This window comes from Phoenix dactylifera, chromosome 4 (assembly GCF_051530095.1).
Source record: "Phoenix dactylifera cultivar Ajwa chromosome 4, Ajwa_hap1_PhDact_Kaust_v1.1, whole genome shotgun sequence".
Classification (NCBI taxonomy): domain Eukaryota; kingdom Viridiplantae; phylum Streptophyta; class Magnoliopsida; order Arecales; family Arecaceae; genus Phoenix; species Phoenix dactylifera.
The window spans coordinates 40,458,623-40,472,416 of record NC_143193.1 but is presented as its reverse complement, the minus strand read 5'-3'; the positions used below and the strand labels follow the sequence as shown (position 1 = coordinate 40,472,416).

At 34.9% G+C, this 13,794-nt stretch overlaps 1 protein-coding gene across 6 annotated transcripts in view; it reads right to left on the bottom strand.

Moving 5' to 3' along the window:
• The window catches only part of LOC103724199 (uncharacterized), a 30,111-nt gene extending 17,654 nt beyond the window's left edge, over positions 1–12,457 (bottom strand). For 2 of the 6 annotated variants that reach the window (XM_088719860.1, XM_088719861.1), the window contains exons 1-4: positions 12,167–12,413; positions 11,949–12,080; positions 11,718–11,836; positions 3,387–3,503 (exon numbers count right to left, since the gene is read on the bottom strand). In XM_088719860.1, the coding sequence (XP_088575986.1) occupies positions 3,387–3,503; positions 11,718–11,738 (138 nt within the window). In that variant the 5' untranslated portion in view covers positions 11,739–11,836; positions 11,949–12,080; positions 12,167–12,413. Of the gene's footprint in view, positions 1–3,386; positions 3,525–11,717; positions 11,837–11,948; positions 12,081–12,166 lie in introns of all 6 variants that reach the window. The other 4 variants (XM_039133894.2, XM_008815389.5, XM_008815390.5 and 1 more) reach the window with 3 other exon arrangements.
• Positions 12,458–13,794: the final 1,337 nt, after the last annotated feature.

Genomic DNA, 13,794 nt, shown 5'->3' with positions numbered 1-13,794 from the left:
TAAACAATATTTACAGTAGTAATGTGCGAGCATCAGTTGTCTACAGAGCTTTAATATTGACTATAACTTAGTATAGCAAAGATATAATTTTGAGGATGTTTAATTGTAAAAAAACAATTAATTCAACTCACTTGGCAATAAGCACAAAGAAGGATTTTTTTCCTGAGTAACAGTTGACCTTGTTCAGAAGAAAAGACATCAGAAATAACTTCCAACATTTTCTTCATTTAAATCTGAACGCCTAGGGATGGAACACCTAAACTAAAGGTATTGTTTATGACCCTTCTCCAAAATCAATCATGTTGTAACATTATATGTTTGCAAGCAAATTGACTATAGCTAAGCAGTTAAATGCATGATTTCAGTACATAATCATTATGGTGAGGCAAGGATCAAAACTCAAAGACTTCTTCAACCTCATGTCTTTAGATCTTTTACTTCTTTACTAGGATTAACTCAACTTATTGTTAAAATCCTGCAAATACTCATCCTCTCCAAAGCATGGAGCTAAAGCAGGAACTAAACTGAAAGGTGGAAGGAGAGAATGGTGTGGTTGCGGGGCCCGATCGCCACAGGATGAAAAAGAAGACTTTAAAGGGGTTGGACCCTGCGACCCCTACTGCGTGCGCTCTCCCCCTCTCCCATTTTCTTCCTTCTCTATCTCCGGCCCTTCTTGCTTGATCCTGCTAGATCGCATAGGATTTCCCCAAACATGCCCTTAATATCTTGAAAACCTTCAATCTTCAAGGTGTAGGATATTCTGTCAAAATCTCTGAGATTTGATGCTGATTCCTTATTGTTGCTTGCTGCCCCATGCCAAGTGCTCTCTAAGTTTATAGTCAAAGAGGTAATTGTTATTTCCATAAAGGTCATATGATATCAAAGAGGTGGATAAAGGTAGTTTCCACAGGCCATAAAGATATCTTGAGAATAGTTACTACAAGTGATCATAGACAATCAATATTGTCCATAGGCTATCTAATGATAACTTATCGAATGAGGTGGTTATAACAAGGTAGAAGGGATGGTAAAAGCTTCTCATAGACGTAGCAAAATCATAGACAAAGATCTAGAATCATCATAGACTTGAGTCGTGACGATCATAGACAAAGTTGTTGATTGCAAGCGAAGTCACTAAATAGTAGGGTCATGAATGAGATCTTGAAGATATTGATTGCAAATGAAAATGTTGCTGACCATAGCTGAGGCCGTCAAAGATGTTAATCATGGACAAAGTCAACGAGGACATCAGTCATGTCAAAAGCATCACAATTCAAAGATTAAAGCCACAACTGAAGTCGTCAAAATTAGATGCCAAATCCAGAATGTCAATTGTAGACAGGATAATTGATTGTGCTGATGGTGGATGAAGTCTCCAAAAACTTTAGATGTCATCAAGAACTTCCATCATGGCTAAAATTGTTGTAGACTTTCCCGATCTACATGACAAGTGGTGACTAGCCCAAAAATCCAAATTTTCTTGCTCGGTGCTTCCTCTCCAAGCACTTTCTTTCTCTCTTACCACTCCCATCCCGACCTGATCTTCTACACTCTCTTCAAATATTAAAGCCACCACCCACCTCATCTTTGATGACCTTGTCACTGCCCTCGTCCGCTTTGCCAACTTCATCCTAGGCAAGCATACTATCTTCATTGGTTAAGACTAGCCAATCTGGTATTAGAAACTAGCTATTGAGTTATGATTCTTTGGATGTCTAATTTACTTGTTCAACTAATATTTTGACTATCCAACACTCACTAAAAAACACTAGGTGTGGTTAATAAATATATGTAAATAAATAAATATTCTCTTACATCTCAGAAGGATATGGTTAAGAAAATTACTAATCAAATACATTTATGATTGCCATTTACTTAAAAATTTGTTTAGGATGAAATGGAAAGATGTGTGAAAACCATGATTTCTAAATATGTTTAGTTTTATGCATTGAGAAAAGTGAGTGTTTGACCAAAATGAACACTTTAATTTTAATAAATGTGACATAAAATCAACTAAATATACTATTTTGCCTGCTTGTGAGCTCTATGAAGCATTTTCTAACGATAAAACATAAATATTTTCACCTTTCTAAGAATTTTGGAACTTGGAACAAATTAGGAGTTTAGTCCAAGAAGTTCAAGAGATGATGGACCTTTCTCTACACTAATGAGGCTTCTTCAGTTTTTGATAGATTTGTTCCAAAAGTAATGAAAAGAAAAGAGTCCATATGATCTAAGCTAAAATTCATAAAATTCATAAATAGCTGGATGAGCTATATATAATCATAGTATTGTTTTCAAATTTTATATATCACATTCTTAGTTTTGGCACAATTATAGGTAGATCTATATTTGCATATTTTACTCTTATACATAACTATATGGTTATATACTCAACTGAATAATGCATGCTTCAAATTGATGCCCAACAAGATTTTTTCAACATTTTATTTTTTTTTTAATATAACCATGAATTTTTCCACCACTTTAGATTTTCAATCTGAAAGCACCAAAACCTATTACCAATGATTTCAATACAAGATAGTCTAAAAGTTTTGTGATAACTATTTCTTGGTTTGCTTTACCTTTTTTTTTTGTAATTTTTCGTAGGCTCTCTTGGATTTTATATTTTTCCCTTAAAACTCCAAACTCAGACAAAAATTGCCAAACTCAAAATGATTAGCCCAATCAAACTGGAACTGATAGCAAGTTTTTGAACTTCTTTTATCTCTATTCTTGTGTTTTTTGATAATCCCAAGGTTGTTTCTATGCCACAATTATATTACTTGCAGCTAGCTGGACATGATTTATACATGATTAGCATCCGCACCTATTGCATACCAGGTTTACTGCATTCTTGCCCATCTATAGACCCTTCTTAGACCTTTCAGCTTTTTTTAATAACATATAGGAAGTTCTGTATTCAAAAATTTTTCGGACATCACGTAGAATCTTACTTTCCCCAAGATTGGAACCCTCCAAAATCCTAATTCAATTGCAACATGTCATGCTTATAGTATGAAATAATAATGAGCTCAAGATGTCGTGTCAGTCCCATAACCCACTTCATGCCCTCAAAAGTATCCAACCAAATTCCCACCATCTCTTCTTCCAATGTGCATCATATGAACATGTTATTATTAGAAATGCTTCTGCGAATCAATAAATATAGCATCTATTTGTTGGGTAAGCTTCATCAAAAAAAGAATCTGAAAATGGACCTCTGAGAAATGGAAACTACAGCTGTTGCACTTGCAATATTAGAGATTATGTAGTTGATTGTAGCAAAACTAGCATATTGAAATCATTTTGTTATTCCATAAAAAACAAATGACCTTAATTCGTGAGAATTAAAACATGGAAGTAAAAGATAAGGTGCCACTTACAGTTTTTGGTTGTTGGCCTAACCCTTCTTTGGAGAAGGCTTTTGTTTTAGTTTCCTTTTCGCAAACCTTAAACCTTTCCATTTCACGCTCAATAAGCTTGCGAGCATCCATGAGAGCCTGCTCATAAGAGGCACTAACCTATGTCAACATATATCACAAAACTGAGAGTCAACCCCAGAGTCATGAGCCTACATTTATAGGAGAGTATCATTTATTCAGCATCAACTAATGTATAGTTAATAAATGAAGTAAATACACTTATACATTTGGAAATAAGACATTTGAATTATATAATATGTGATCATACAAGCAAAATTATTGGAATGAAACAGAAATCATGCACATTTCTGAACATAAACACAAAATATCAAAAAACCTATCATGAAGGTTTTCATAGTGAAATATGAAGTGTCACCAGCTTTAAGAACAAAACATCAAATGCACATGTTTCCGTCAAAAGTATAGTCATATTTCTTAGAATAAGCAAATTATTAAGAAGCAACAGGCACATTGATTCAACAGTCAAGTTCAAACGAAATCCAATAGCCAGCAAGAACAATAGCACTTTGTTGTCAAATAGCATGAACTGAGTGTTCAATTTCAGAATTAGAAGTTTTTCCAATCTTGATATTAGCCTTTTAAAAAATACCGGTTTGAAAGAGAAAAATAAGAAATTTTTATGCATCTAACAATGAATGCAATCCAACATATGTAGTTCTTAAGTTGCATTATATACCATTTTTCTCTTAAGAAAAACCTAATGTATATGAGCATGTGTAAATGAAAGAAAAAGAAAAATCACTTCTTAGTTCTTACACAGTTCTCTGATTCTCAGCTTTTCACCTACAAATACAATCAGAAACAAAAGCCATCACTCAGTAACTTAGACCTTCTTTACCTCAAACCACTTTAGTCATTGATTCTATCATCTTCTATGTTGTCTCTCCTGAATTTATAATTCTAACCATTACACTATCATGTTTATGACTGCCAGGCTACAAAACATCCCAGACTGATCATAAATGAGAGAAGCATCAAAAAAATATCTTAAACATGAAATTATTTGTACCAATGATTTTAATCCCACTAATTCAATCATCATGGATGTATTCCAAATCCTAAACAACCAGATCAGAGCAGTTGCAGGGGCACTACTGCTAGAAACCCAAGATAATTAGCATATTGAGGGCCTGTTTGGATATTCCTACAGAATTGGGCTAAAAATCATGTAGGAATCAGGCCTATTGGCCCATCTAGCTTCCATTTTCTAAGAACCTGTTCAAACGCAACTCGGATCCTAGCTTTTGGACTGCATGAAGAAAAAAAAAGACCCATGGAGGTCTATTTTTTCTTCCCACGGAATTTGGGTTGGGTGGAGTTCGGTCGATACAGGGTCGTGCATAAATGGACAGCCCAATCCACAAATCCTACAGGATTTCAGCCCAATCATGTAGGAATAGCCAAACAAGCCCTAAATATACAATGTTAGTAGTGTTTTTCTTAATTCACAAGCAATGGAAAAACAAAAAATAAATTATGTGATGAAAAATATGGACATGCAATGGATAAAAAAGGGTTATCCTAATGCACGAGGCTCCCACCAATGTGGGGCCTATGAAGGGTCAAATGGATTCAGCGTTACCCTTGCATGCACAGAAGTTGTTTTTATGTTCCAAACCCGTGACACTCAGTCACGGTGGAACAACCTTACTATTGCACAAGGCTCACCATTTACTGAAGTACAATGAATGAAACAAGTATTCCGGAGATTATGAAATAATCACCATACACCCTATAAAGTACAAGCTAACAAAAAATTTTACAAGAAAGCAATAAGACATTACATTCAAAATCCACAATGTAGGTCCATTTGAATATGTTAATCAAAATTTAAGCCCTTTGATTGAAGTGAACATCAAAGATTCCAAGCAACAAATCTTAAAAATTTCAAAGAATGTTTAGGGGGGCAAGGAAAAATCTATGGGTAGAATAGTAACGATTCTGTGCAATGTTTTGGAAGATTCCAACATAAGTACACACAAATTTTACAGCACCAAATAAACCTTTCTCCTAATAATACATGAATTAGCACCTGAGATCTTCAAACAACATTACAAACATTTGCATGAAGTTTGAGCTAGGATTGAGATGCCAATGTTGTTATGATCTTGACCTCCTAGGGATCTTGTATGTTTCTAGGATTGAGTTTCTCAACAAGTGTATTGTGCTTGATCCCTTAATCATGCTTCAGTCTTCAAGAAATAAAGTACTTCTTTCAACAATTCTTGGGCCACTTCACTTTTTATTAAAGTTTGCCTCCATCGATAAAAAGAGAGCTCACTCCTACTTGCTTGAAGAGATCTCAATTGCTCTTCTCTTGTTTCAAGATCTTCTTCCCCCAACCTTTGTTTGCTCTAAATCAGCATCCACAATGCTAGGGACTGTCAATCTCCTAGTGAGATGATTATCTTCCTTTCTTAACAATATGAAGTAGCATATCCTGACCTGGGTTAGCCATCCAACCCAAAACAAAGTGTTAAAGTGCTTATTGATCTCTTCAAGGTAAAAGTGCTTATTCAATTGGCTTTACACCTTAATATTCACAAAAGATCCCAATGTTAATGCAACGTTAGAAGAAACAAGCTTAAGTACAAGCAACTTGGAAGGAAAAGAAGCTAGGAGTGCAAGTATTCAAGTGCACAAAGTTTTGTTTACAAATAGTCTCTTTTGCAATAAGCATAGCAAACATTGTGGATAAGTATGTTAATCAGACCTCCAAAGCCCATGTAAAAGTAAATATCATTAATTCCAAAAGTACATCTATCATTTAAATGAGAAGCCTCTTATGACTGGACTCCCCTCCTTTTAGCCGAACTCCTCTACCTTCTTTATGGTCATCCTTAATTAGTCTCAATGCATTAGAAAAGGGGAGAGAAATTGAGTGGCTTTCTTCTGTTTCTTTTTCTTAATGCTCAATGGTGATACATCTCCTTCTTGCATGGGAACCATGAAAAGAAGAATCATTTCTTTATGCTCATCTTTATATCTAATGCAATATCATCTCTTTCCTTAAGAAACCTATCAAGCAGGGACACAGGTCCCAACTATATTAGCCAATGGACATCATATCCGTTTATGCTTTCTCTCACAAGCATCCAAAAAATGTTGGGTAACTGAGAAGATATAAACAATTAAGGAGAAAAAAATTTTAATCAAATAGGGAGTTGACCCTCATGAGCATTGCGCAAGCCCATGCATATAACCATATATCCTTGGATATGCATTGCACATGGCCCACACTATCACAATATATAATGTGAAGCCTTGCATCCAAACATAAGTTTAATATAATCTAGGACCATCAAGTACACATCGAACCAATCCCACCAACACTTTCCCCGCCCCTAAAACTACCCTCATCCTCATTAAATACCTCCTTTTTAAGAAGGAAAAACAAGGGAAATACATCTGTAGTCCGTTTGTCAAATCACATAATAAATAAAATGTTGTTGATCAAAAAAAGAAATTGCAAGCCATGTTGGCTACAGCAGCTTCTCCTACTTAGTGGATTGGAAAAATGCCTATAAAGCTAAAAAAGAAAAGTTACTTTTCAAACAAGGCTTGGTATGTTTTATATCAGCTATTATAGCAAAAGAAGATTTGGACCCCAGAGCAAAAGGAGTATCATAATAGACATGACATTTGCCAAAGAATGAATCCATTCTGCTGTTGCATTTCCTTCATTTTGGGTGATGGTCATTCCATCAGATATTGGGAGGATGCTTAGGTTGGGGATATTCCTCTTTTCTCCCTTTTCCAACATCTCCCATCTTGTGTCAAGAAAGAGGCATTTGTGGCTTCCACATGGAGTATAAACAGTGTTTGGGATGTGGGTGTGACAAGACCTCTAGTCTCTAGATCATGAGGAAGACACCAATGAAATCACCTAATAGAAATTCTGGCCCTTTTCTATCCTATTGTGACCTTACTATACCTAAATGGAAAACTGTTTCAACTCAAAATTACTCTGTTCATTCCATCTTCTCATTTTTGAACTGAGTGGTTTGATTTGTCCCTTTTACTTTGCTCAAAAATTCAGTCCCTAACAAAATTAGAATTTACATATGGTCAGTACAAAAAAACCTTCTTCAGCGTGGTTAACTTTTGGCTAAGAAGGGTTGGAACATCACTCTTGTTGTTATTTCGGCAACTTCCAAGTGAAAACAGTCATTCATATATTCTTGATTGCCCCTCCATGAGAGGCATTTGCGAGAACCTCAAGCTACTGTTTACCATTAAGTATCAAAAAGCCAAAGAAAGAAAACAAACTCAGATTGGTTTAGGCTCAGTTAGATCCAAGCATGGGATAAGCAATGTTTCGGAAAAGCTGGAGACAGAGTTTAGATATGTTTTGGCTATCGGTTGGAAAATCTAGAATGCATAGATATATGTCTGGATGTGTGCAAGACTGAATATGCACCTTATCTTGATAAGCTCAGTGTTGAATTGTACTGAAATAACTGATGTATCTTAGAGACTGTTTCTACAGGACTTTTGGGTTCTAATAATATTTTGGTATATTAGAATTTATAAAATCTTAAAAATTTAAGAAACAGCCTAGCATTTTAAAGTTGAATTTGACCCAATGCTAAATCTGTAGTTTGATTTTGAGTATGTTATTGAACTCAAATAGGAGTTCCTTCCTTAATTTACATGTAATGTCTCAAGTAAATGGAAATTGAAATGAAAATAAAATGAAAACGAGGACCTTTACCTACTTGAGCTCCTTGCCCCAACCAACTACCATGGTGACATTGGGAACCGACTTAACTTGCCTACAAATTACAGGGTGGCAGACCAGCTAAGTAGGAGGAGAAGAGGAGCATGGACAAGAGACTTAGGAGCTTTATTCACATTTTAAGTAAGTGGTTTTTCCATATTCTTTTGAATTTAAGTAATGTTATGCAAGCTTCTAATCCCTTTGTGTGTTCCGATCTTTAGTCAAATTTCATATTCTAGGGTTTCTTTTATGTAATTTTTGTACCGCCTCCTAAACTCAAGTTAGATTTTATTCGTGTAACCTTACATTCGAGTTTCTTCAAAACTATATGTCCCCTTGAAACCCTAAAACTCAGCAACCTTTAAAATCTCCTTGGAAACCCTAGAGACCAAGAATTCTTTTTCAGTTTTGGTCATCAATCTTACAAACAGATTTAAGTTTTGTACATTTTTGAATTTAGTGTTATTTTCAAAGACTATAAAACTAGTTAGTACTCAGGGTTTCTTTGATTTTGGACCCCATAATTTGTTTCAGAATGTAAAAATATTCCCGAATTTCAAAACTATATGTCCCCTTGCTTCTTTTTAGATATTTGATACTTGTTAAACTATATGTTTATGGAATTAAGAATATGTTGTCATGAAAATATTTTATACATTTGTCACCGTTATTTGGAACTTTCTAATACAAGTTTAGAATTTTTTTTATGAAAATATTTTATACATTTGTGACCTTTATTTGGAATTTTCTAATACATGTTACATTCATATTGGTGAAACCCCTTCATAACTAAATATTTTCAGAGCCATTTGAACTGTCAGTGGGATTTCTATGGTCACAGTATATGTGGCCTCATTTAGATTATGCATGATGATTTATGTGGAACTCTTGGCCAAGTGGTATATGTGGAACTTGAGGATTATGTGACCTCATCCGAAATACAGATTTATGAGTGAAGATGTATATGTCCTGATCTAGTTTACAAGGGAGGATTTCCCCCTCTCTAAATAGCAAGGAGGATTTATGTGGTCCCAAGGGTAAAAGAGTAAGATATGACTTTCATTATATGAAAATGTTATCCATGTGAACCAGGATAAGATCTTCCGTCACTGCTTTTTGACCTCTTTTTAATACGTGAATCTCTAATTAGAAGACTCTGTTTTCAATGCTTTGTTTGAAATGGTTTCATGGAACCTTTATCTGACATTTTCTATATATTTGATTTATGAAGCATATGCTTAATACTATTTGATTTCAAATTAGACTTAAATTCCTTAGACTATGTTGAAGTTACTAATAAGTTATGTTACTCACTCAAATCTTTATCATAAAAATTTCAAAATGATTTGTAAGAGTAGGGTTGGTTCATGAACAAAGAGGAATCAACAAGGGCGATTGTTGAAGCAGCACAAACCCTACAGTAGATTAGCATAGTCTGGTTTTATTGTGATCTCAAAAGTATTTTATTATGTACTATGGATTTTATCCTAAAGTTGTATTAGTCTTAGACTTGTAGATTGTATTACAGTTTTTCTTGTAAAGTTATACTATATACGAACATTTGCTTCTTAAGTAAGGCTAACATCTATACTATTATATATATATATATATATATATATAGTCACAATAGTCACAACTCAAGATTCAAGTGAGCTCATGTCTTCAATCATGAAAAAGCAACCAAAATGTAATTTCAAAGAGCATCATGGATCCTTTTCAAGATGAGTAATCGATTCTACGAAACAACAAAATTAGACATTGTTTTTCAAAGAGTGTGAGAGTAGTTTGCTCCTTTCTTCTTACTATGTTTTTCTTTCTTACTACCTCTCCTTCTATGTTCTTTCTTATCCTTGTCTCTTTCTCCTAACCTTCCTCACATATGTATAACACTAAATCCATTAATCTCTAAAAAGGATTACTGATCTTTAACATTTTAAGGAATCCATCATCACTAGTTGTGAATGACTGACTTTTTCGATCCTTTCAACTATGGTTCCATAGAAGCGTGTTAGATTAAGAAATAGATCTAACTGATTCAGTTTGTTCTCAATAGCCATGAGTTAATCATCTTTAGGTTATCCTTTTGTCAATAAGTACTCCTATTTGGAGTTCCTTCCACTCTCAATAAATTGGGCAAGTTGCCTCTCTTTCATGTCAACAAATCACATGCCATTTGTATATTTCCTTTCACATGCATGGCACACAAATACTAATCTTAGAAATTCCAAAGAATGTTTATAAGGGGAGTGGAGAAATTAAAGGTAGATTACTAATGATTTTGAGCATTTTCTCATAATATTCCATAAAGATGTAGTATAGTTTACATCATTTGATAATCCTTTGTCTTGACAATATTTCCAATATATGTTCTAACATTCTGAAAGTTTGAACTATATTGAGGCAATCCTAGAAGAAACTCACTTAACGAAGAAGCAACTTAGTAGGGCAAGGAAGCCAGAAGTTTCAGTACTTGGATCACGATGTTTTAGTTACTTGCAATATGCTGTTCTGGGATAATTAACATTCTATATCCTCTAACTAATATTAGCAAAATTAATTCAATAATAAATCTTAAAAAATTCAAAAGAATATTTAGAAGGGGGACATAAAATCATGGGTAGAACAGCAAATGATTCTAGGCACATTCTCTGAAGATACAACAGAGTTACATAAATTTTACAATATTCAACAAAGCTCTCTAGAATGACATCTTAATCAGCATCCGTTGTGATCTTCACAATTACGAAGCATATTCTCGAAGCCTTCCATAGCATTAGCAAAAATTTTACAGCAATCAATAAAGCTTCCCCAAATGGCATCAAAATAAGAATCCACTAAGACCTTATAACAAAGTTACAAATGTTTGGATAAAGCTAGAACTTATATTGATATGATGCTAAAAAAATCCAGTTAGAGGAGGAAGAAGCAACCTAACAGAACAATGAAGATAGAAGAGTAGGTACTTGAGTACACAATGTTTTGGTTCCAAATAGTTTGCCAAGTAATTCAGGATGATATGGATGAAAATGCTAAACTTCCAAAACCTATGACTCAAATAAACAACACTAATTCCAATAATAGATCCTAAAAATTTTGAAGACTGGAACAAAAAGCTGGAAATTTGTGCAAAACATAATGATAACTCCAAGCATTTTCCCTTCAGATTTTAAAACATAGAAATTTTATAACGTTCCCCTAATGATACCCCAATTAGAATCCACTGAGATCTTCCACCAACAAAATGACTAATATTTGGATAGATTTGAACCTGGATTAGATGATGCTAGAAGAAATTACCTTAAGGAAGTATAAGCATCTTACTAGGATAACAAAGCTAGAAATGCAGGTACTTGGGTAAACAACATTTCATGTTCAAATAGCTCCTTTTGCATTGTGCTGTTGGCAACGCTGTTGAGGGTAATAAGTCTAAAATGGCATATGAATAACTCTGCCAATCATGATGGTTGGGTACTCCAGTTCTTTTATTTGATTATTATCCTGGCTTCAATGGAATGCTGCTCATGTTTAACTGTAACTGAATGCTCTTATACCTTAAATTCAGCAGAAGGCATGTCTCCTCCATTTCTGGGATACTCTCTTTACTAGGACACATGCACAAAGAATTCGAGCACATTGTCCTGTCTCCTCCATTTCTGGGATACTCTCTTTACTAGAACACATGCACAAAGAATTCGAGCACATTACAAATGTGCTCGAAACAGTGCTTCACAAAGATATCCCAGCATTAAGAGAAAACCCTAGAATTAACATAAGAGCTTCACCTTTTTGTCCTTTATCTCGCTCGACTGGATCCATGTCTTGATCTGATCTCGATATCGCTGCAGCTTCTTGATCTCCTTCTTTAAATCCGCTTCGAATTTCTCCTTCTGATTGGCGTTCTCCGTGTCATAAACCTACCAAAAAATCCAAGAAATTATGTAAACAATCCAAAAAAATCATAGGAAAACCAATAAAAATTAGAAAATTTAGGAAGAAAAACCTTGTTCCAAATGCTGTCGAAAACCTCGACGCCCTCCTGGACCTTCTTCAAGACCCGGTCGATCTCGCCCTGGAGTTTCCGGCTCGCTCCCATGGTGAAATCGCCTCGGAGTCGCAGAATCCGAGCATCCAAGGATCTCAAACTTTCAGGCTTTTCGCCTTCGTTCTAGGGTTTCGGACTGGAGAGTATGGGGCGTGGAAAGCGGAGGCCTTGGTTCTTTCGGGGCAAATCTGAAGAGGTCTGGAACGACACGAGGGTCTCTTACGGCTGTTATATTCTTACTGTTCTAACGCTAATCTTGACGTCCGTGAGGACATTTGATGATCAGGACCGTTCATTTGGCTTTGCCCGGGATGTTGGATGACCTAACTGATTATGAAGCTGAATTGATGGATTTCGGTGAAGCAAGAGAATAAAATAGTGAGACATCCTTCAGCTTTTCACGATTTTCACTTTTTAAATTTTCATGATATATACTTATATAAATTTTAAAATTTATTTTTTTTGTTGCAATATGGCATAGTCATTTATCAGCATGTTAATATAAAATAAAAAATAACTAATTTATCCTATATATTTAGAGGATGGGAGGGCCCACATTTTCTAAACTACCCACTAATATCTCTCCCCTCCCCTTTTCTCTTCTCCTTCCTCCCCTTCTAGCTCTTCTAAATTTAAAGCTTTTCCTTATGTTCAGTCCTCTAGTGATTCCCTCCTCTTTCCCATTTAGTATCTTAGGAATATTATGCAACCCATATTACAAAAAGTCCCATCCTTTTAAAGAAAGCAAGTCATCCATCTTCATAAAAAAATCCATCGGATATATTTTAACTCAAAAGAAAAAATAGCATTGCCCCTCTCTCTCTCTCCAATTGCATCCTCTTATGGTGGAGATCATGAAGGGTGGGAACAATCTCAGCGTTATTGATTCAAACAAGAAGAATCATATCCAAATTTCTAATACCAAGAAACTGTTCTTCTTACATCAACCTCACCAAAAGGTATGTACTGTACATAATGAAGTTGAGCTTTCAACTCTTAGAATGACATTATAGCTGTTGTGACTATTGTGGAGATTCTGAAGAACAACACTTTCGAAAGAAAAAATAGAACAAAAAGAATAAAACAGCCATTATTTTTAAGCTTTTGTTTTATTATTGTAGTTTCTTCTCAAGCTCTTGTAATGGTTGTTCCATCGATCCCAAACAAAAGTTCAGCTACCAAGCACTAAGAAAACATCCATTCTTTTTTGGTAGTGATAAGCTTAAAAAAAATCCAAAAATTCCAAAAGTGCTATATTGATGTGAACACTTCAACGGCAATCGACTTTTCCCTCCCTCTTCTTCACACTATATCTTCTCAAGTGAGTGGGGAAATATAGATTATAATATCACCACTTGGAGCTTATAGTGCCAATGGAATGAAGGGAACCACAAAATAAGTATGATAACAAAAAGGAATTAAATCATTGTAGGTCTCATGAGACAAATTTAAAGAGACACATGTGCTCCTTTCCTTTTTCTCTTTAAATTTTACAGCAGAAAATCCAATGTCCGCCACCAAGGTGGTAGCCTAGTGGTACTGGGCAGCAATTCTAACCACAAGGTCCCAAGTTCGAATCGCTGCGG